At 47.0% G+C, this 22,354-nt stretch overlaps 1 protein-coding gene across 1 annotated transcript in view; it reads left to right on the top strand.

The window, feature by feature from the left end:
* nos1 (nitric oxide synthase 1 (neuronal)) overlaps positions 1 to 22,354 on the top strand; it is a gene marked incomplete at both ends in the record, with an annotated part of 61,927 nt that overhangs the window by 33,910 nt on the left and 5,663 nt on the right. The window contains 12 exons of the mRNA XM_080755704.1: positions 1,193 to 1,387; positions 1,543 to 1,628; positions 4,272 to 4,416; positions 7,176 to 7,280; positions 7,996 to 8,054; positions 8,728 to 8,835; positions 9,614 to 9,788; positions 11,645 to 11,786; positions 12,910 to 12,988; positions 14,597 to 14,790; positions 16,983 to 17,152; positions 17,968 to 18,178. Coding sequence (XP_080611830.1) covers positions 1,193 to 1,387; positions 1,543 to 1,628; positions 4,272 to 4,416; positions 7,176 to 7,280; positions 7,996 to 8,054; positions 8,728 to 8,835; positions 9,614 to 9,788; positions 11,645 to 11,786; positions 12,910 to 12,988; positions 14,597 to 14,790; positions 16,983 to 17,152; positions 17,968 to 18,178 — 1,669 coding nt within the window. The remainder of the gene's footprint in view (positions 1 to 1,192; positions 1,388 to 1,542; positions 1,629 to 4,271; positions 4,417 to 7,175; positions 7,281 to 7,995; positions 8,055 to 8,727; positions 8,836 to 9,613; positions 9,789 to 11,644; positions 11,787 to 12,909; positions 12,989 to 14,596; positions 14,791 to 16,982; positions 17,153 to 17,967; positions 18,179 to 22,354) is intronic.

Raw genomic sequence — 22,354 nt, forward strand, 5'->3', positions numbered from 1 at the left:
CTCGTATGAATCTGATCTCAGGTCAGAATGGGTTAATGAGGCGATCCCCCTTCTAATAAAAAAGTACACGAACCCGTGGACTTAGTGCCCCCACTAGCGCGATACTGACGCCAGACTTCAGTGCTCTATTTTGTAGCATTTATAATGTACATGTTGTACAGGTGTCTGGCTGCTACTGTACATATTACTCCCTGCTCAACATTATTAGAAGACAGCCATTTCAGTAGCACAGTGATAAAAAAAAGCCCCCACCCCCCCCACCCCCCCCCCCCCTCGTTAACAGTTATATAATACACAGAGGAGGCACGTCCTGTAAACCCACTCCAGAGTCTCTCTGCCTGAACTTTGCTCACAGGCTACGCACATCATTTATGACTTTGGTCAACATAACATCGCCTCATTCTGCTGCGTGGTGCAACACAGTACAAATGCACTTCAGTCGGGTTAATCCAGCTAGTGTACTTAATAACTGCTTATAAGTTCACAAGTGGAAGTATACAAGTGTCAGCAGCACATACAGTACACACACACACACACACACACGCTTTATTGTATAGGTTTCCTCCTCAATGACAGGACTATAGTGCGAGTAGTGGCATGCATTGCATACTGTAACTAACGTTGGCAGATCATCTAATCATCTCTCATGATGACTCATGATGCAGCTGAGAGCTCTCTGGCAGTTTATACCCATTCTGGGCGGAAACCCCTTTTGGTTGTTCGCATTATGTTGTGCTTTAGCTATTGAAAAATAGCAGATCTACAAGCTCATAGAGCTTGTAGATCTTCTATTTTTGAAAAATGACTGACATAGAAACATGGCTTTTTCAGAAAACTGTCAGGATGTAGAAGAATTTTTTTTATAGAAACTGATCTCAGGTCAAAATGGATTAACCCATTCTGAACGGGAACCCATTTTGGTGTTTGCATCATGTCGTGCTTTAGCTATTGAAAAATAGCAGATCTACAAGCTCATAGCGCGCCACCGAGTGGCGCGCTACGAGCTTGTAGGTCTGCTATTTCTTTTTAAATCGAAGAATGACTGACATTTCTAGAATCTGATCTCAGGTCAGAATGGGTTCATCAGACCATTGTGTGTCCAGTGGAAACCTCGTATGAATCTGATCTCAGGTCAGAATGGGTTAACACTCATACGTGTGACATCCCTCCCTTGCTGCCCTGGGTTCTCCAGAATGCCAAAGTGACCATCGTGGACCACCACTCGGCCACAGAGTCCTTCATGAAGCACATGGACAACGAGCACAAGCTCCGGGGAGGCTTGCCCGCAGACTGGGCCTGGATCGTGCCCCCCATGTCGGGGAGCATCACGCCGGTGTTCAGCCAGGAGATGATAAACTACCACCTCACGCCCTCCTTTGAGTACCAGGTGAGGATATACCTGCAAGGTCACGTGGCCAGGGGACGCAATAACGGGCAGTTATATACGTGTAGTCATGACGAGGGATCGATGAGTTGTCATATATTCTTATAAGCTTCACACCGGCGTGTCTCTGTGTCTTTTTTTCTCCTTATCTGACACAGCCAGACGCCTGGAAAGGCTTTGTGTTCAAGGCAGTGAACGGAACACCCACCAAAAAGAGAACCATTGGATTTAAGAAGCTGGCCAAGTAAGAATGCACTCTTTTGATGAGAAAAACTATAAAAGAGTATATGGGGAATATATGGATGCAAAGTTTGATTTGTGTTGATTTGCCAACGGAGGAGAGGAGGTGTTACATCACGATGTGAATACCATGAAAGCCATTTCCTTCATCAAACATAACCGAAATAACAAACGTTGGGGTCAAACTGCATGCACAAGTGCTGAAATCTGTGCCACTAATAGAGCACGCCTAGGCCTACTTATTCAGTGGATAAATATAATGTTGACCTTCAAACAGTTCCACGGGTGCAGTACTTAGTTTAGACAGTTTTTGGTTTGGACTAGTCATTTGGTTAGACCAGTCATTATTAGTCCTACAACTACAACCTATCTCAAACGCTCACCCTAAACCTATAACCTCCCACGGGGCAGCACACCTAAACCTAACCTTAACCCATGTCTAACCAATGACTAGTCTAACCCTAACCTCCCACGGGGCAGCACACCTAAACCTAACCTTAACCCGTGTCTAACCAATGACTAGTCTAAACCTATAACCTCCCACGGGGCAGCACACCTAAACCTAACCTTAACCCATGTCTAACCAATGACTAGTCTAAACCTAACCTCCCACGGGGCAGCACACCTAAACCTAACCTTAACCCATGTCTAACCAGTGACTAGTCTAAACCTAACCTCCCACGGGGCAGCACACCTAAACCTAACCTTAACCCATGTCTAACCAATGACTAGTCTAAACCTATAACCTCCCACGGGGCAGCACACCTAAACCTAACCTTAACCCATGTCTAACCAATGACTAGTCTAAACCTAACCTCCCACGGGCAGCACACCTAAACCTAACCTTAACCCATGTCTAACCAGTGACTAGTCTAAACCTAACCTCCCACGGGGCAGCACACCTAAACCTAACCTTAACCCATGTCTAACCAATGACTAGTCTAAACCTATAACCTCCCACGGGGCAGCACACCTAAACCTAACCTTAACCCATGTCTAACCAATGACTAGTCTAAACCTAACCTCCCACGGGGCAGCACACCTAAACCTAACCTTAACCCATGTCTAACCAATGACTAGTCTAAACCTATAACCTCCCACGGGGCAGCACACCTAAACCTAACCTTAACCCATGTCTAACCAATGACCAGTCTAAACCTAACCTCCCACGGGGCAGCACACCTAAACCTAACCTTAACCCATGTCTAACCAATGACTAGTCTAAACCTAACCTCCCACGGGGCAGCACACCTAAACCTAACCTTAACCCATGTCTAACCAATGACTAGTCTAAACCTAACCTCCCACGGGGCAGCACACCTAAACCTAACCTTAACCCATGTCTAACCAATGACTAGTCTAAACCTAACCTCCCACGGGGCAGCACACCTAAACCTAACCTTAACCCATGTCTAACCAATGACTAGTCTAACCCTAACCTCCCACTGAGGCAGCACACCTAAACCTAACCTTAACCCATGTCTAACCAATGACCAGTCTAAACTAAGTATGCACCCCAGTTCCACTTGTCAACCAATAGTGGGCCTTAATTATGCTACCACAGGATCAACATTTCTCAATAGAAGAGCAATAAATGGTCGAGACACGATGTTAATCACACACAAAATTACACAAAATAATTATGCAATTATACAAAAATGCTAATGCTGAGCTATAAACAAGGCAATTGTCCTTTTAACCTCCGTCTCCTCGCTGCCGTTGGTCCGTCGATGAGATGAGACACACGGCGGGAAGGAAGTCGTGTACTCCACGGTGTAATTCACCCAATCAACCCCTTAGGGAGCAATCAGCCAATCACAACTGTGTCAGAACCTTGTATGCGCGCGTCTGTCTACGTGCCCGTGCATGTGGGTGCGTGCGCGCGTCTGTCTACGTGCCCATGCATGTGGGTGCATGCGCGTGTCTGTCTACGTGCCCATGCATGTGGGTGCGTGCGCGTGTCTGTCTACGTGCCCGTGCATGTGGGTGCGTGCGCGCGTCTGTCTACGTGCCCATGCATGTGGGTGCATGCGCGTGTCTGTCTACGTGCCCATGCATGTGGGTGCGTGCGCGTGTCTGTCTACGTGCCCATGCATGTGGGTGCGTGCGCGTGTCTGTCTACGTGCCCATGCATGTGGGTGCGTGCGCGTGTCTGTCTACGTGCCCATGCATGTGGGTGTGTGCGTGCGTGTTGGTTCTTTAATGTAATTGCCTCCAGGACGTGACAAGCAGAGTAATCACGATACCCATCCATCTGCAGCGTGTCTGACATGAGTCACATGACCACTGATCCCACGGGGCTGAATTAATTAAATGAGTCACATGACCACTGATCCCACGGGGCTGAATTAATTAAATGAGTCACATGACCACTGAACCCACGGGGCTGAATTATTTTTTTAAGTTTTTTGAATACCAGTATCATGTTTTGTACACCCATAAGGATGATCAAATAAACTATAACTAAACATAATAAGCAATGAAGCATATTATAATGAATACCCCTGGTTTAGGCCAATTTAAGTGCCATATCATGACAATATTTGTTGTGATTTTGTGCTATATAAATACAAATGACTTACTCTCTCTCTGTCTCTCTCTCTCTCTGCCTCTCTCTCTCTCTCTCTCTCTCTCTCCTCCTGTGCAGAGCGGTGAAGTTCTCAGCTAAGCTAATGGGTAAAGCGATGGCCAAGAGAGTCAAAGCCTCCATATTGTACGCCACAGAGACGGGAAAGTCCCAAGAATACGCCAAGACCCTCTGTCAAATCTTCAATCACGCCTTTGACGCAAAGGTATACCATTAGAATATACTCCAGAGAGATGAATCATGTCGTTTTGCCTATTATTATTTGTGCTGATTGATGTCTGAACCGCTGCTCCTTCGCCTGGAAAGGAGTCAGCTGAGGTGGTTCGGGCATCTGGTTAGGATGCCTCTCGGGCGCCTCCCTATAGGGAGGTCCTCGACGCACGTCCCACTGGGAGGAGACCCCCAGGGGCAGACCAAGGCTCGGACGTCTCGGAATCCCCCAGGAGGAAGTCACTAATGTTGCTCTGGAGAGGGAAGTCTGGAGCGCTCTGGTGGAGCTGTTGCCCCCGCGACCCGACTACGGATAAGCGGTTGAAGATGGATGGATGTCTGACGGGAAGGGGAGCAGTCGGCTCTCTGTCCTGAATCCGACATGGCCCAGAACATTCCAGCCAAGTAGAAAGATTAATTAAAGGGCAGAGAGGAAGCAACTATGGGCCTTTTTTTTTACTATTTTGAAAAACATTTTTGAATAGTTCAACTAGCCAATCTACATTGACAAAATAGTAAAAAAAAGAGAGAAGAAAATAAGTTCAGGGAAAAGGGGTTTAGCGGTGACGAAAACGGAGCCCTTTGTCTTTTGTCACATATTCTTTCTGCTCACATGCATCAAAGTGAGAGATTCATCCAGACAAGATTAAGATTTTGCCAATTTAAAGAGTAACAACATGAGTCAATGAGTCATGTAGCGTTTTGGTTCTAGGACATTTAGGCTTGTGATCAATCATACAACAAGCGACTGCGCTGCATGCATGAGAAGCCTGGTTCAGGGGCAGATGAGAAGGCCTGGTTCAGGGGCAGATGAGAAGGCCTGGTTCAGGGGCAGATGAGAAGGCCTGGTTCAGGGGCAGATGAGAAGGCCTGGTTCAGGGGCAGATGAGAAGGCCTGGTTCAGGGGCAGATGAGAAGGCCTGGTTCAGGGGCAGATGAGAAGGCCTGGTTCAGGGGCAGATGAGAAGGCCTGGTTCAGGGGCAGATGAGAAGGCCTGGTTCAGGGGCAGATGAGAGGCGATGTCTGCTCGTCACAGGGCTGAGGATTAGGTGTCTCTTCACAGTGATTGTGTGGCATGTCGTCATTATGTTGCTGAGCGCTAATTAATTGTATGCAAGCAAGCAGCAAGCACATTATCAACTTGTTGCCGGAGCAGAGTATTCATTATACAGTGTTTCTGCTCGACTACTGGGCCATGGGCAGGGCCCTGTGTGTACTATCAGTACTACAGTACTACTGGGCCATGGGCAGGGCCCTGTGTGTACTATCAGTACTACAGTACTACTGGGCCCAGTGTATACTATCATTACTACTGGGCCATGGGCAGGGCCCTGTGTGTACTATCATTACTACAGTACTACTGGGCCATGGGCAGGGCCCTGTGTGTACTATCAGTACTACTGGGCCATGGTCAGGGCCCTGTGTGTACTATCAGTACTACAGTACTTCTGGGCCCAGTGTGTACTATCAGTACTACAGTACTTCTGGGCCCTGTGTGTACTATCAGTACTACAGTACTTCTGGGCCCAGTGTGTACTATCAGTACTACAGTACTTCTGGGCCCTGTGTGTACTATCAGTACTACAGTACTTCTGGGCCCTGTGTGTACTATCAGTACTACAGTACTTCTGGGCCCTGTGTGTACTATCATTACTACAGTACTTCTGGGCCCTGTGTGTACTATCAGTACTACAGTACTACAGTAGCCATAGCTGCGTGCTTGCCCACTCAGTGTTGGGTGAATGCGTGGTTAGTGAGCCTTGCTTGGGAAGCCAGAGGCTCTGGTTGTCCACCGGTTCGATTCCAAGCCAGGCCAGCAATGTGTCGAGTTGTGTCCCCGAACAAGACTCTTATAAACCCCTAATTTAACCCATTCTGACCGGGAACCCATTTTGGTGTCGGCATCATGTTATGCTTTAGCTATTGAAAAATAGCAGATCTACAAGCTCATAGCGCACCACCGAGTGGCGCGCTACGAGCTTGTAGGTCTGCTATTTTTGAAAAATCTAAGGAACGACTGACATTTTTAGAATCTGATCTCAGGTCATAATGGGTTAATCAGACGAGTGTATGTTCAGTGGAAACCTCGTATGAATCTGATCTCAGGTCAGAATGGGTTAAATTGCCCCTAGTAGTTACAGGACGGGCCGAGGCCATGATGCACACTGCACAGCACAGTCTGGACTCGGAACGTTGGCACTGTGTGCACGTCAGTGTCCTTTCTGGCAGCAAGTTTAGATTTTTTTTGTTTTAGTCATAGTCTCTTGAATAGTTTTCATTTAGTTTTAGTCACATTTTAGTCACCTGCAATGTCTCAGTGTTAGCCTATAGTTTTAGTCGACTAAGTGTCATAAGATTTTAGTCGACTAAATCTACAGTTGATTTAGTCGAACAAAATGTATTTTGGCGGGCATGGATGCCGTCGTAATGGCTGTTTGTACACTTGCCTGAAAATACAAGCCCACAACGCGTCGCAACTCGCAGCGTGACCCGTATTTTCAGCATGAAGTGTAAAATGACTTATACATGGATCTCTTGTCCACTAGTCCCTTCCTAACATTTTAGTCTAGTTTCTATCTGTTGACGAAATCGTCAGTATTAATTTAGTCTTAGTTTTAGTCATCGTATAGCATAGTTTTCATTATCTTCCATTTAGTTTTTTTCCCCCAGTGAAAAAAGGTATAGTTTTATGTTTAGTCGACGAAATGAACACTGTGTCCTCAAGAGCGTTCCTCTCCTTGTGTCGTCTGCAGGTGATGTCCATGGAGGAGTATGACGTGGTGCACCTGGAGCATGAGACGTTGGTGCTGGTGGTGACCAGTACCTTTGGCAATGGAGACCCTCCCGAAAATGGAGAGGTAGGGCCGTGTGTGTATGTGTGTGACTGTGTGACTGTGTGTGTGTGTGTGTGTGTGTGTGTGTGTGTGTGTGTGACTGTGTGACTGTGTGTGACTGTGTGACTGTGTGACTGTGTGTATGTGTGTGACTGTGTGACTGTGTGTGTGTGTGTGTGTGTGTGTGTGTGTGTGTGTGTGTGTGTGTGTGTGTGTGTGTGTGTGTGTGTGTGTGCGTGCGTGCGTGCGCGCGTGTGTGTGTGTGTGTGTCCAGTGATGGACAATAACAGTATATTTACTTGAGTAGGCTACTGTACTTAGTATCTGTACTTAACTTTTTTGGATACTTCACTATTATTTCAAAGACGACTATATTGTGAATAATGTTTGGACTCAATTCCAATTCTCGGAATGGAAAAGGAACATTATGAATGAATCACAAGTTAAGGCCGCACCACAATGTGTTGCGATCTTTCAGATCAGCTATTTTCCACTATTGTTTTTATATGGTTGTAATTCGTTTTTGAAAGTTTAAAACATTTAAATACAGCAATGAAATATATATATTTTTTTAAGCAAGCTACTCCAGTGCTTAACTGGAGTATTCAAGGCTCAGTAATATTTTGTGTTATCCTTTCAGCATAAGCTTTGACTGTACCTGTACTGTTAATAAGCATGTTAGTAAAGTAACACGTTGATTATGTAGTCAAAAACAACCTGTCGTTTTGCCTCTTTGTAGAAATTTGGAGCTGGCTTGATGGAGTTGCGCCACCCAACCCTTGACCCAGAAGAAGTGAAGTGAGTGTAACGGCGTGGGCAGTGGGCAGTGGCATGAGTGGGCAGTGGGGCAGTGGGCACTGGGCAGTGGCATGAGTTTGAACTGTCGCCCTCAGGTCGTGGGCTGAGGGTGCTCCGCCACAAAGACTAATGGGTTCAAACTATCCTTTGTCCCGGCTGCTATTCAACTGCTGAACAGCAGATAGCACTTTATTCTTGACCCTTTGCTGCACATACTGCCCACTAATGCACTTTTGCTGACTTTGCTACTACTGTATGTCATGAATTCTCTGGGCTGTATTTTGCGTGTCTGAAGTACCAGGTCTTATTCCCTAACTTGAGTAAACTAAAGACCTGGAGGCGTGATCAATGCTCTTTGGCCACTCGGAATAGCCAAATGGCATTGATCACGCCTCCAGGTCTTTAGTTTACTCAAGTTAGGGAATAAGACCTGGTACTTAAGACACGCAAAATACAGCCCTCTGTCTCTAGTGCCCTGTTCTTAGTCTTGTATTGAATGTTGTTGTTGTGTGTATGTTGTGTGTATTTTTACTATGATCTGGCTGCAAACCAATTTCCCGCAAGGGACAATAAAGCTAACCTTGAACCTTGAACCTTGTGGAGCGTCCAGCTTCCACTCCAGTCCTGGTATATAACGGCGTCTCTCTCTCCACCTCTCTGTCGCCCCCTACAGGTCCTACAAGGTGCGTTTCAACAGCGTCTCCTCCCACTCGGACGCTCGGAAGGACTCCAGTGAGGACGCGGGTATGTTTGGAAGTACCGGACCCTTCTCCAACGTCAGGTAATCATGCATGAACCTCCATAGGTCATAGGTTTGCTATTTTGCTGTATTCAACGACCTTTAAAGGTATATTCAGTGATTTCACTTAATTCAAAATATCACATTTTCCCCCCTTTTTTTTTGTTGATAATCCATACCTCCCTACTATAGAGTCTGCCGACCATATAAGGAGTTAGTTTCGGTTTTGGTGGCGGGTGAGAAAGCCTTCATCCAATCAGGATGAGAGGGGCCTTCCTCCAATCATGATCGAGTGGGGGCGGGCCTTGGTTCACGTGCTGTTGGCCTGTTGCACTTCCCCCCCCCCCCCCCCCCCCCCCCCCCCCCACTGTAGATTGTGTGTATGCACGTGCACATCTTGTTACCAGGGCGGACCGGTTTTTTTTCCAAATCACCCAAATCACTGAATCCTCCTTTAAAGGCTGTGTGGGTATGAGTAATGCACTCGGTTTATGCAACTGCCATTATAGGACAGTGTCTGGCGAGGCTTAACCACAGCAGGGACTCTAGCTTCCCTATTCTGGGACAAACATTCTGTGTTTGCTTTGTAGATCGACTGGTTTTGCTGAAGAGATCTGGTGTGGGTATGGGGGGAAAAAAAGAAGGGATCTAGTACAGAATCCTGGGGGCCCTGGGGGGCACTGGGGGCCCCTGGGGGGACCCTGCTCAACAAAGAGAAGATGGACATGGCAGCGTTGGTCTCGAAAGTCTTTGGGGTCGCTGGGGCGCTTCTTTCTCTATCTTTTTTTTAACGCACATCTCTCTCTCTTCCTCTGTGCAGGTACTCAGCGTTTGGCCTTGGCTCTAGGGCCTACCCACACTTCTGTGCCTTTGCCCACGCCGTCGACACCCTGTTTGAGGAGCTGGGTGGCGAGCGCATCCTCCGCATGGGAGAGGGCGACGAGCTGTGTGGCCAGGAGGAGTCCTTCAGAACCTGGGCCAAGAACGTGTTTAAGGTCGGTGCGGTCGGTGCCTCACACACCGGTGCTTCTCAAACTGTTTCATGTCAAGGACCCCCAAATTGACACGTATATATTAGCCCGCAGACCCCAACGGTTCTAGCAGTGATTCTCAACCAATTTCATTTCAAGACTATAGACTAGTCATTGGTTAGAGCAGTCATTAGTCCTACAACTACAAACTATCTCAAACCCTCACCCTAAACCTAACTTCGCCTCACCAGGCTTTCCACCACCTCGGAGGAAAGCCTGGTCTCTGTTTCAAAAGTCCGTATGATCCTGTCGGGAGCGGATGATATCGTTACGTCATGTTGTAGTATTGTTTTGTAGTCATCAGGATGATATCGTTACGTCATGTTGTAGTATTGTTTTGTAGTCATCAGGATGATATCGTTACGTCATGTTGTAGTATTGTTTTGTAGTCATCAGGATGATATCGTTACGTCATGTTGTAGTATTGTTTTGTAGTCATCAGGATGATATCGTTACGTCATGTTGTAGTCATTGTTTTGTAGTCATCAGGATGATATCGTTACGTCATGTTGTAGTATTGTTTTGTAGTCGACAGGATGATATCGTTACGTCATGTTGTAGTCATTGTTTTGTAGTCATCAGGATGATATCGTTACGTCATGTTGTAGTATTGTTTTGTAGTCATTAGGATGATATCGTTACGTCATGTTGTAGTATTGTTTTGTAGTCGACAGGATGATATCGCTACGTCATGTTGTAGTATTGTTTTGTAGTCGACAGGATGATATCGTTACGTCATGTTGTAGTATTGTTTTGTAGTCATTAGGATGATATCGTTACGTCATGTTGTAGTATTGTTTTGTAGTCATCAGGATGATATCGTTACGTCATGTTGTAGTATTGTTTTGTAGTCATCAGGATGATATCGTTACGTCATGTTGTAGTATTGTTTTGTAGGCATCAGGATGATATCGTTACGTCATGTTGTAGTATTGTTTTGTAGTCATCAGGATGATATCGTTACGTCATGTTGTAGTCATTGTTTTGTAGTCATCAGGATGATATCGTTACGTCATGTTGTAGTATTGTTTTGTAGTCATTAGGATGATATCGTTACGTCATGTTGTAGTATTGTTTTGTAGTCGACAGGATGATATCGTTACGTCATGTTGTAGTCATTGTTTTGTAGTCGACAGGATGATATCGTTACGTCATGTTGTAGTATTGTTTTGTAGTCATCAGGATGATATCGTTACGTCATGTTGTAGTATTGTTTTGTAGTCATCAGGATGATATCGTTACGTCATGTTGTAGTATTGTTTTGTAGTCATCAGGATGATATCGTTACGTCATGTTGTAGTATTGTTTTGTAGTCATCAGGATGATATCGTTACGTCATGTTGTAGTATTGTTTTGTAGTCATCAGGATGATATCGTTACGTCATGTTGTAGTATTGTTTTGTAGTCATCAGGATGATATCGTTACGTCATGTTGTAGTATTGTTTTGTAGTCGACAGGCAGGAACAACAGGCGGCGGCAACTTTATTGAGAGAAAAGGAAGGTTCCTTCCTTTTCCCTCTCAATAAAAGCTCTCGTATAGCCTGTAGCTTTTATTGAGAAAGGGAAAAGGAAGTTGCCGCCTGTTGTTCCTGCCTGTCGACTACAAAACAATACTACAACATGACGTAACGATATCATCCGCTCCCGACAGGATCATATACGCCTAAATGAAATGGTGCCCAGGCTACCCTAAACCTAACCTCCCACGGGGCAGCACACCTAAACCTAACCTTAACCCATGTCTAACCAATGACCAGTCTAAACTAAGTACTGGTCATTTCATTCATCCATGGCGTACATTGTGTTGCATGTCGTGAAGGCGGCCTGTGAGGTGTTCTGCATCGCGGACGTGAACATGGACCAGGCCAACAACGCCCTGATAGTCAACGACCGCAGCTGGGCCAAGAACAAGTTCCGCCTGACCAACGTCACAGAGGGCCCGGCCCCCGTCCTCACAGAAGGTACTGAGATATAGCATCTTATACAGACCAACGTCACAGAGGGCCCGGCCCCCGTCCTCACAGAAGGTACTGAGATATAGCATCTTATACAGACCGTCACAGAGGCCCCGGTCCTCACAGAAGGTACTGAGATATAGCATCTTATACAGACGTATAGCATGTTATACGTAGACAGGGAGGGGGTGCATACTTATTTGTTTTATAAATTAGATCCCCATTAGCTTACTGTGAAACACAGTAAGCTATTCTTCCTGGGGTCTTAGTCTAAGCGAAAATAGCAGATCTACAAGCTCACACCGCGTCACACTGGGACGCGTTGAGAGCTTGTAGATCAGCTGTTTTCGGGGGCGCAACACAGCACTCTTTAGCTAGTGGAGATGCAGGTGTAACGACATGGATTTATAAACACATTTGTTCAACGCACAATACTAGTATATAGTGGTAGTGGTAGTAATAGTGTTCAAGTTCAGGAGACTTCAGAGGGGAATAAAAACTCCTACTCCATGTTCCCGATACCAAGCTGCGCACCATGGGGGACCGGGCCTTTTGCTCAGCAGCACCACGTTTGTGGAATGGCCTCCCCATAGACCTGAGAGTGCCACAGACTGTGGAATGCTTTAAAAAAGGCCTGAAAACCTTCTTGTTTTCCGGAAGGCCTTTTTATGCTGAACTGTTTTTGCACTGTTTTTTGTTAAACCTGTTTTTAACCTTTTATGATATCATATGTTTTTAAACCTTGTAGCACTCTGAGATTCCCTGTGAATGAAAAGTGCATTATAAATAAAATTCATTATTATTATTATTATTATTATAAAAGCTATTCTCCTGAATGCTGCATGGAAAGGAAAGGAGAGGTATTTGAATTTCTCTCACCATGTAGTAAACAAACGCTATACATTCGTGGTTCTGGAGAGAGGGGCAGTTGTTTTACAGACGGGGTAAAAAAGGGGCAGGGGCTGAATGAAGCCCCCTTTGATGTCTATGTGTGCACGTCCCTGCACTAGTGCACACCATTGATCACTAGATTTTTTCAGGCAAAGAAATCTTGAGGTTTATTTATGAGCTTTATATAATGTTTATAATGTGGTTTAATGTGTTAACTGTGAATGTGACTCACCAACAGCACTGTACAGCATTCACAAGAAGAAGGTGTACGGCGCCAAGATGGTCGAATCTCTAAATTTGCAAAGTACTAAATCTGAGTAAGTTTATTCCCCACGGGACTGGGATTTAACACGTTCAACGGTGGTGGTGTGTTTGTTCATCATTGTGACATTTAATTGTTCATCAAAAAGCACTTTTGTAGCAATCTGGAAGGGAAAGTGGTGCGGCCTCATTGATATATTATGTTTATGGACAATGTTTACATGTACAGAAAAATGCACATATATATAGTTATACGTCACTATCAAAAGGATAAAGGCAAGAAAGCCGACGGCTTATTTCCATTGCAGTCCCTTAGTTAAAAAATGAAACGCAACAATGAGAGTGTGTATGAGTGAGTGTTTTAGGAATGAGTAATATTCTGTGTTTTTCGTGTGAGTGTGTACAGTATGTATGTATTGTGTACACAAGAGACAATGGGTATACATGACACACATCATGCAATAGTAAAAGGATACATTTGGCATTCAATGCACAATCATTTCAAGTAATAGTAGAGTACAAAACAAAAGATAAATATTTACAATTAGAAGGACGTCTTTGTGGCACCTGAAACCGAAGATAGGTTAGGATGTGTCCTGCTTAGCCAGTCACCCCCTCTGTCCTCTTCCACAGTCGTACCACTGTGTTCGTTAGGATGTGTCCTTATAGCCAGTCACCCCCTCTGTCCTCTTCCACAGTCGTACCACTGTGTTCGTTAGGATGTGTCCTTATAGCCAGTCACCCCCTCTGTTCTCTTCCACAGTCGTACCACTGTGTTCAATAGGATGTGTCCTTATAGCCAGTCACCCCCTCTGTCCTCTTCCACAGTCGTACCACTGTGTTCGTTAGGATGTGTCCTTATAGCCAGTCACCCCCTCTGTCCTCTTCCACAGTCGTACCACTGTGTTCGTTAGGATGTGTCCTTATAGCCAGTCACCCCTCTGTCCTCTTCCACAGTCGTACCACTGTGTTCGTTAGGATGTGTCCTTATAGCCAGTCACCCCCTCTGTCCTCTTCCACAGTCGTACCACTGTGTTCGTTAGGATGTGTCCTTATAGCCAGTCACCCCCTCTGTCCTCTTCCACAGTCGTACCACTGTGTTCGTTAGGATGTGTCCTTATAGCCAGTCACCCCCTCTGTCCTCTTCCACAGTCGTACCACTGTGTTCGTTAGGATGTGTCCTTATAGCCAGTCACCCCCTCTGTCCTCTTCCACAGTCGTACCACTGTGTTCGTTAGGATGTGTCCTTATAGCCAGTCACCCCCTCTGTCCTCTTCCACAGTCGTACCACTGTGTTCGTTAGGATGTGTCCTTATAGCCAGTCACCCCCTCTGTCCTCTTCCACAGTCGTACCACTGTGTTCAATAGGATGTGTCCTTATAGCCAGTCACCCCCTCTGTCCTCTTCCACAGTCGTACCACTGTGTTCGTTAGGATGTGTCCTTATAGCCAGTCACCCCCTCTGTCCTCTTCCACAGTCGTACCACTGTGTTCGTTAGGATGTGTCCTTATAGCCAGTCACCCCCTCTGTCCTCTTCCACAGTCGTACCACTGTGTTCAATAGGATGTGTCCTTATAGCCAGTCACCCCCTCTGTCCTCTTCCACAGTCGTACCACTGTGTTCAATAGGATGTATCCTGCTTAGCCCTCTGTCCTCTTCCACAGTCGTACCACTGTGTTCGTTCGACTCCACACAAACGACCACGAGGGCCTGACGTACCTGCCCGGCGACCATCTGGGCGTCTTCGCCAGCAACGACGAGGACTTGGTGACGGCTCTGGTGAAGAAGCTGGAGGACGGCCCGCCCGTCGAGCAGATCTTCCAGCTGGAGGCCCTGGAGGAGAGGAACACTGCCTTGGGTGGGTTCTGTTTAGCACTGGAACACTGCCTTGGGTGGGTTCTGTTTAGCACTGGAACACTGCCTTGGGTGGGTCTGTTTAGCACTGCCTTGGGTGGGTTCTGTTTAGCACTGGAACACTGCCTTAGGTGGGTTCTGTTTAGCACTGGAACACTGCCTTAGGTGGGTCTGTTTAGCACTGCCTTGGGTGGGTTCTGTTTAGCACTGGAACACTGCCTTGGGTGGGTTCTATTTAGCACTGGAACACTGCCTTGGGTGGGTTCTGTTTAGCACTGGAACACTGCCTTGGGTGGGTTCGGTTTAGCACTGGAACACTGCCTTAGGTGGGTTCTGTTTAGCACTGGGACACTGCCTTGGGTGGGTCTGGTTAGCACTGGGACACTGCCTTGGGTGGCTCTGTTTAGCACTGGAACACTGCCTTGGGTGGGTCTGTTTAGCACTGGGACACTGCCTTGGGTGGGTCTGGTTAGCACTGCCTTGGGTGGGTCTGTTTAGCACTGGGACACTGCCTTGGGTGGGTCTGTTTAGCACTGGGACACTGCCTTGGGTGGGTCTGGTTAGCACTGGGACACTGCCTTGGGTGGGTCTGGTTAGCACTGGGACACTGCCTTGGGTGGGTCTGGTTAGCACTGCCTTGGGTGGTTCTGTTTAGCACTGGGACACTGCCTTGGGTGGGTCTGTTTAGCACTGGGACACTGCCTTGGGTGGGTCTGTTTAGCACTGGGACACTGCCTTGGGTGGGTTCTGTTTAGCACTGGGACACTGCCTTGGGTGGGTCTGGTTAGCACTGGGACACTGCCTTGGGTGGGTCTGGTTAGCACTGGGACACTGCCTTGGGTGCGTCTGTTTAGCACTGGGACACTGCCTTGGGTGGGTTCTGTTTAGCACTGGGACACTGCCTTGGGTGGGTCTGTTTAGCACTGGGACACTGCCTTGGGTGGGTCTGTTTAGCACTGGGACACTGCCTTGGGTGGGTTCTGTTTAGCACTGGGACACTGCCTTGGGTGGGTCTGTTTAGCACTGGGACACTGCCTTGGGTGGGTTCTGTTTAGCACTGGAACACTGCCTTAGGTGGGTCTGTTTAGCACTGGGACACTGCCTTGGGTGGGTCTGGTTAGCACTGGAACACTGCCTTGGGTGGGTCTGTTTAGCACTGGGACACTGCCTTGGGTGGGTCTGGTTAGCACTGGGACACTGCCTTGGGTGGGTCTGGTTAGCACTGGGACACTGCCTTGGGTGGGTCTGGTTAGCACTGGGACACTGCCTTGGGTGGGTCTGGTTAGCACTGGGACACTGCCTTGGGTGGGTCTGGTTAGCACTGGGACACTGCCTTGGGTGGGTCTGGTTAGCACTGGGACACTGCCTTGGGTGGGTCTGGTTAGCACTGGGACACTGCCTTGGGTGGGTCTGTTTAGCACTGGGACACTGCCTTGGGTGGGTCTGTTTAGCACTGGGTGGGTCTGGACCCCCCCCCCCTAGTTTAACATGCATTAGTCTACTCTACGGACCCCCCATTTCATTCCATTTCTATCTCTGAGACCCCCAATTGATCAATGTTTTTTTTTTAATATATTTTTTATCCCACGATTTTGTAACTCATTTTTCACCCCTGTGTCAATCATCTAATGTGATCCTGGGCTCTACACACCCTCCACCAACCTAGTCCCCATATATGGGGGACAAGGGGAGACCAACCTAGTCCCCATATATGGGGGACAAGGGGAGAAGGGGGGGAAGGAACACATTATTCCAACCAGTTCCTTCCCCCTCCATCAGGCGCCCCGGCTGGCCAGGGGGAGGCAGTTTAGAGACCAGGATTTCTGCATGTTTTTGTGAGGGTACCTACCCTATAGGGGACACAGGGAGAACATGCAAACTCATTCGCCAACCCCGCCTTCGGGTATGGGCACTGATGACGCGGAGGAGGAAACACGCCGCCAGCACCCACAGCGCCCGAGCGGGAGTCGAACCCAGGACCTTCTAGCTGTGAGGCGACAGCACTACCAACCGTGCCCCCTTTTTTTTTTTCTTTTTTTTTTTTGGGAACCCCCCAAAATAATTTGTACAAATGACTAGAAGTGAATGCCCTACAACAGACCTATGAATTCAGTGATTGACCAATCAGAAACAAGCATTCAATTATAAGATGGGTGTTGTAAACTATACCGTATAATGCTCCTCCACCGCCAACAGGTACGATCAGTAACTGGTCACCAGAAGCCCGTCTTCCCGTCTGCACCATCTTCCAAGCCTTCAAGAACTACCTGGACATCACCTCCCCGCCCAGCCCTGTGCTGCTGCAGCAGTTCGCTGCCCTGGCAACCAACGAGGCCCAAAAGACCAAACTGGAGCTCCTCAGTAAGGTAATAATTCCTTTACGGTATAGCATTCAGTTAATTTTTTATAACATTTCCTTCTCCGTGCTCTCTCTCTCTCTCTCTCGTGTGGCCCCATGCTCTTGTATAGAACTTGTTGCAAAGTTTTTTGTATTGTTTTTGTATTGTTTTTTGTCTCAGGAAAAAGTTCTTTATTCTGTTGTTACTCTGAATTTGTAGCTTTTGAGCTTGTAGGTCTGCTATTTTTGAACAGAGTGCATTCTGGGATGGATTGCAATAGTGAGTGGCCCCCAAACACATGAACGCGCTGCCGTTGAACGCGCACGAGCGTGCGTCCGTCGTGAACGTGCACAATGATAGTCAACGGACCAGCGCGTTCATGTGTTTGGGGCCAGGCTGCAATACCTTCATTCGTCCACTATGTCCATTTGGCCTCAGGGTTTCCTCTGGGTGCCTTCTCTATTCATATATACTCTAAGGCTTCATACACACCTACATAAACGTAGAGTTTTAGTTTTAGTTTTAGTTTTTTTTAATCTCTCTGTCCATACGACACGTTTTTTTTTTAATCTCTCTGTCCATACGACCAATGGCAAGACCCATGCAAAACTCCGTTTACATTGTCCACACGGGAAACACACAGGCGGAGTTTAAAAAAAATACACTGTGGCAGGAGTTTTCCAAAAGATGCGCTTATATGGACCAAAAACGCGTTTGCGTGTGGGCGACCCCCCCAAAACGCATATAAAAACCTACGTTTATCCGTTTACCCGGATACGTGTGGACAAGGCCTTAGGCTGGGACTACCAATGACCCAGAGTGACCCCTCCTCCCCCCCCCAGGGCCAGCAGGAGTACGAGCAGTGGAAGTGGTACAACAACAACACCCTGGTGGAGGTTCTGGAGGAGTTCCCGTCCATCGCCATGCCCACCACGCTGCTCCTCACCCAGCTGCCTCTGCTGCAGCCGCGCTACTACTCCATCAGCTCCTCGCTGGACGCACACCCCTCTGAGGTCCACCTCACCGTGGCCGTGGTCACCTACCGGACCCGAGGTACGTTCACCTACCGGACCCGACGTACTGTGGTACTGTATAGAGGTCCACCTCACCGTGGTCTCCCACAGAACCCGAGGTACGTGGTACTGTGGTACTGTATAGAGGTCCACCTCACCGTGGTCTCCTACAGAACCCGAGGTACGTGGTACTGTATAGAGGTCCACCTCACCGTGGTCTCCTACAGAACCCGAGGTACGGTGGTACTGTGGTACTGTATAGAGGTCCACCTCACCGTGGTCTCCTACAGAACCCGAGGTACGTGGTACTGTGGTACTGTATAGAGGTCCACCTCACCGTGGTCTCCTACAGAACCCGAGGTACTGTGGTACTGTGGTACTGTATGGAGGTCCACCTCACCGTGGTCTCCTACAGAACCCGAGGTACGTGGTGAGACCCGGAAAATAAACCCCGTTCATTTTCCATGTCCAATGTGTACATACCATACCATACCATACCATACCATACCATCTTTATTTCTATAGCACATTTAAATAACAACAAGTTGTACCAAAGTGCTTTACATAACTGTAACTAAATGCATTTGAAATTAAAAAAGATAAATTACGTTCCAGGATTCCTATTAAAAAATCGAAAATAATTATTCAGAATTTAAATTGAAATATAGCCAAATTAGCTGATCTACAAAGCTCAAAACGTGTCGCAGTGCAACGTGTTTTGAGCTTGTAGATCGGCTATTTTTCCTACGACAGTAATATGCAATGTGGCCTTCTGGAGTGAGTGTGGAACTATAGTGGCCCTCTGGAGTGAGTGTGGAACTATAGTGGCCCTCTGGAGTGAGTGTGGAACTATAGTGGCCCTCTGGAGTGAGTGTGGAACTATAGTGGCCCTCTGGAGTGAGTGTGGAACTATAGTGGCCCTCTGGAGTGAGTGTGTAACTATAGTGGCCCTCTGGAGTGAGTGTGGAACTATAGTGGCCCTCTGGAGTGAGTGTGTAACTATAGTGGCCCTCTGGAGTGAGTGTGGAACTATAGTGGCCCTCTGGAGTGAGTGTGGAACTATAGTGGCCCTCTGGAGTGAGTGTGGAACTATAGTGGCCCTCTGGAGTGAGTGTGGAACTATAGTGGCCCTCTGGAGTGAGTGTGGAACTATAGTGGCCCTCTGGAGTGAGTGTGGAACTATAGTGGCCCTCTGGAGTGAGTGTGGAACTATAGTGGCCCTCTGGAGTGAGTGTGTAACTATAGTGGCCCTCTGGAGTGAGTGTGGAAATATAGTGGCCCTCTGGAGTGAGTGTGTAACTATAGTGGCCCTCTGGAGTGAGTGTGGAACTATAGTGGCCCTCTGGAGTGAGTGTGTAACTATAGTGGCCCTCTGGAGTGAGTGTGGAACTATAGTGGCCCTCTGGAGTGAGTGTGTAACTATAGTGGCCCTCTGGAGTGAGTGTGTAACTATAGTGGCCCTCTGGAGTGAGTGTGTAACTATAGTGGCCCTCTGGAGTGAGTGTGTAACTATAGTGGCCCTCTGGAGTGAGTGTGGAACTATAGTGGCCCTCTGGAGTGAGTGTGTAACTATAGTGGCCCTCTGGAGTGAGTGTGGAACTATGTAGTGGCCCTCTGGAGTGAGTGTGGAACTATAGTGGCCCTCTGGAGTGAGTGTGGAAATATAGTGGCCATCTGGAGTGAGTGTGGAAATATAGTGGCCCTCTGGAGTGAGTGTGGAACTATAGTGGCCCTCTGGAGTGAGTGTGGAAATATAGTGGCCCTCTGGAGTGAGTGTGGAACTATAGTGGCCCTCTGGAGTGAGTGTGTAACTATAGTGGCCCTCTGGAGTGAGTGTGTAACTATAGTGGCCCTCTGGAGTGAGTGTGTAACTATAGTGGCCCTCTGGAGTGAGTGTGTAACTATAGTGGCCCTCTGGAGTGAGTGTGTAACTATAGTGGCCCTCTGGAGTGAGTGTGTAACTATAGTGGCCCTCTGGAGTGAGTGTGTAACTATAGTGGCCCTCTGGAGTGAGTGTGTAACTATAGTGGCCCTCTGGAGTGAGTGTGGAACTATAGTGGCCCTCTGGAGTGAGTGTGTAACTATAGTGGCCCTCTGGAGTGAGTGTGGAACTATAGTGGCCCTCTGGAGTGAGTGTGTAACTATAGTGGCCCTCTGGAGTGAGTGTGTAACTATAGTGGCCCTCTGGAGTGAGTGTGTAACTATAGTGGCCCTCTCCATCGTCACAGTTGCCCACCCCTGGTATACAGCATTGCTTCCCATGCCTTTTCATACTGAAGTACCACCTCAGAAAATATTTGTCTCTCCAAGTACCACCATAATAACTGATGTTAAAACACAGGAGCGTAGACCTGCCCCTTTTTGTTCCATTCCGAAGCCAATAATGCTACTGCTCTGACAATTACTCTGTCTAGTAATCACTAATCAGCACAACTGATATTTCTAATGTCCGTTCTCAAATCTTCTATTAACCCATTCTGAACGGGAACCCATTATGGTGTTAGCATCATGTCGTGCTTTAGCTATTGAAAAATAGCAGATCTACAAGCTCATTGCGCGCCACCGAGTGGCGCGCTACGAGCTTGTAGGTCTGCTATTTTTTGAAAAATCGAAGAACGACTGACATTTTTTAGAATCTGATCTCAGGTCAGAATGGGTTCATCAGACCAGTGTGTGTCCAGTCGGAAACCTCGTATGAATCTGATCTCAGGTCAGAATGGGTTAACGGCTAGGTGTGCTGTCATGCTCATTAACAGCACGGCTCTAGAGCCTATTTCAACCAATTGCTTGGTCAGAAGAACCTCTGGTCTTGGTGGAAAGTATACAGAACGCATGTTCTGTATCTGTACCCAAGTACAACTTTGAGTTGTTTGTACTTAGCTGGAGTTTGTCCAGTTTTCTGTACCTTTACTTCTACTCCAGTAGAAGTACTTCTACTCCAGTAGGCCACGTCTCAGAGGCAGATATTGCAGTTTTACTCCATTACAATTATTTGATAACTTTAGTTGTAGTAGATTTTGATTATTATTAGAAAACTTTACATTAACCACTTCAGCCCTATATACACATTTTGGCTGAAAGAGCCGATCTACACATTTTTCAAAAGATTATTAATACATTCAACGATTATGACGATTTTGACATTATTTGTGAAAAAATGCGATTAGGCGATTATGTAATAATTATAATAATAGTGACAGGCTTATACCTGGGGCACCTTCACCTCCTCACAAGAGCTCTCCTTTCAAGAGCTATACTCGAATACACGCACGCTCCCCCTTCTAATTTAAAGTGCTGCGTAGGTAAAAAAACAAAAGAAAAGCCTTTTACTGTGACTGATTGACAGGAGGAAGTTATTCGTCTATTTCCTCAAGGCCTTGAGGTGCAATTAATTCTGTTTGTCTTGGCCTCCCTGTCGGCTTCCAGCAGGGAGGCCTCCAATGGCTAGTATTCTCCACATTCCATTAGCGAGACAATTAACCCATTCTGAACGGGAACCCGTTTTGGTGTCGGCATCATGTTATGCTTTAGCTATTGAAAAATAGCAGATCTACAAGCTCATAGCGCGCCACCGAGTGGCGCGCTATGAGCTTGTAGGTCTGCTATTTTTGAAAAATCGACTGACATTTTTTGAATCTGATCTCAGGTCAGAATGGGTTAAGCTCGAGCGCTCCCCGATGGCATAGTTCACAGTTTTTTTAAAAATGTAATTTAAATTAAAATCATGAGTGATTTTCTTTAATAATTATTATTATTTTTTTTGATGGCAGATGTGGGGTACCTATACTATAGTACCTAAACCTGCACTGTGGTTCTTTTGATGTCACTGCCTTTTTGATGCCACTGATGGCTGAAAAAGTGAAATGAGTCACAGCCTTTTCTGAGGAAATATTCTGGTGGTTCAGAGGACTTTATATATATAGGCTTGAAAGTTATCTTGGAACAGCAGTCTGCTCCATAGGGGGCAACATGAAACCGCTGTAGGCCGCTACAGTACTATACACTATCTGGGGGATTTCAGTTGACTGCATGTGTTTCTGTTTCGCCAACAGGATTTGGTCCAATAGATATGTTCTTTATTTCCCAAAACACTGTCTGTGCTGTAGCCAGGCATATAAACCGCTTTGATCGTAATCGGGGGGGGGGGTGGGCAACGATGGAGAGGGCCACGATGGAGAGGGCCACTATATTTCCACACTCACTCCAGTTGGGGCCA

The sequence above is a fragment of the Protomyctophum bolini genome, assembly GCF_963924005.1.
Source record: "Protomyctophum bolini genome assembly, chromosome: 22".
NCBI classification, from domain to species: domain Eukaryota; kingdom Metazoa; phylum Chordata; class Actinopteri; order Myctophiformes; family Myctophidae; genus Protomyctophum; species Protomyctophum bolini.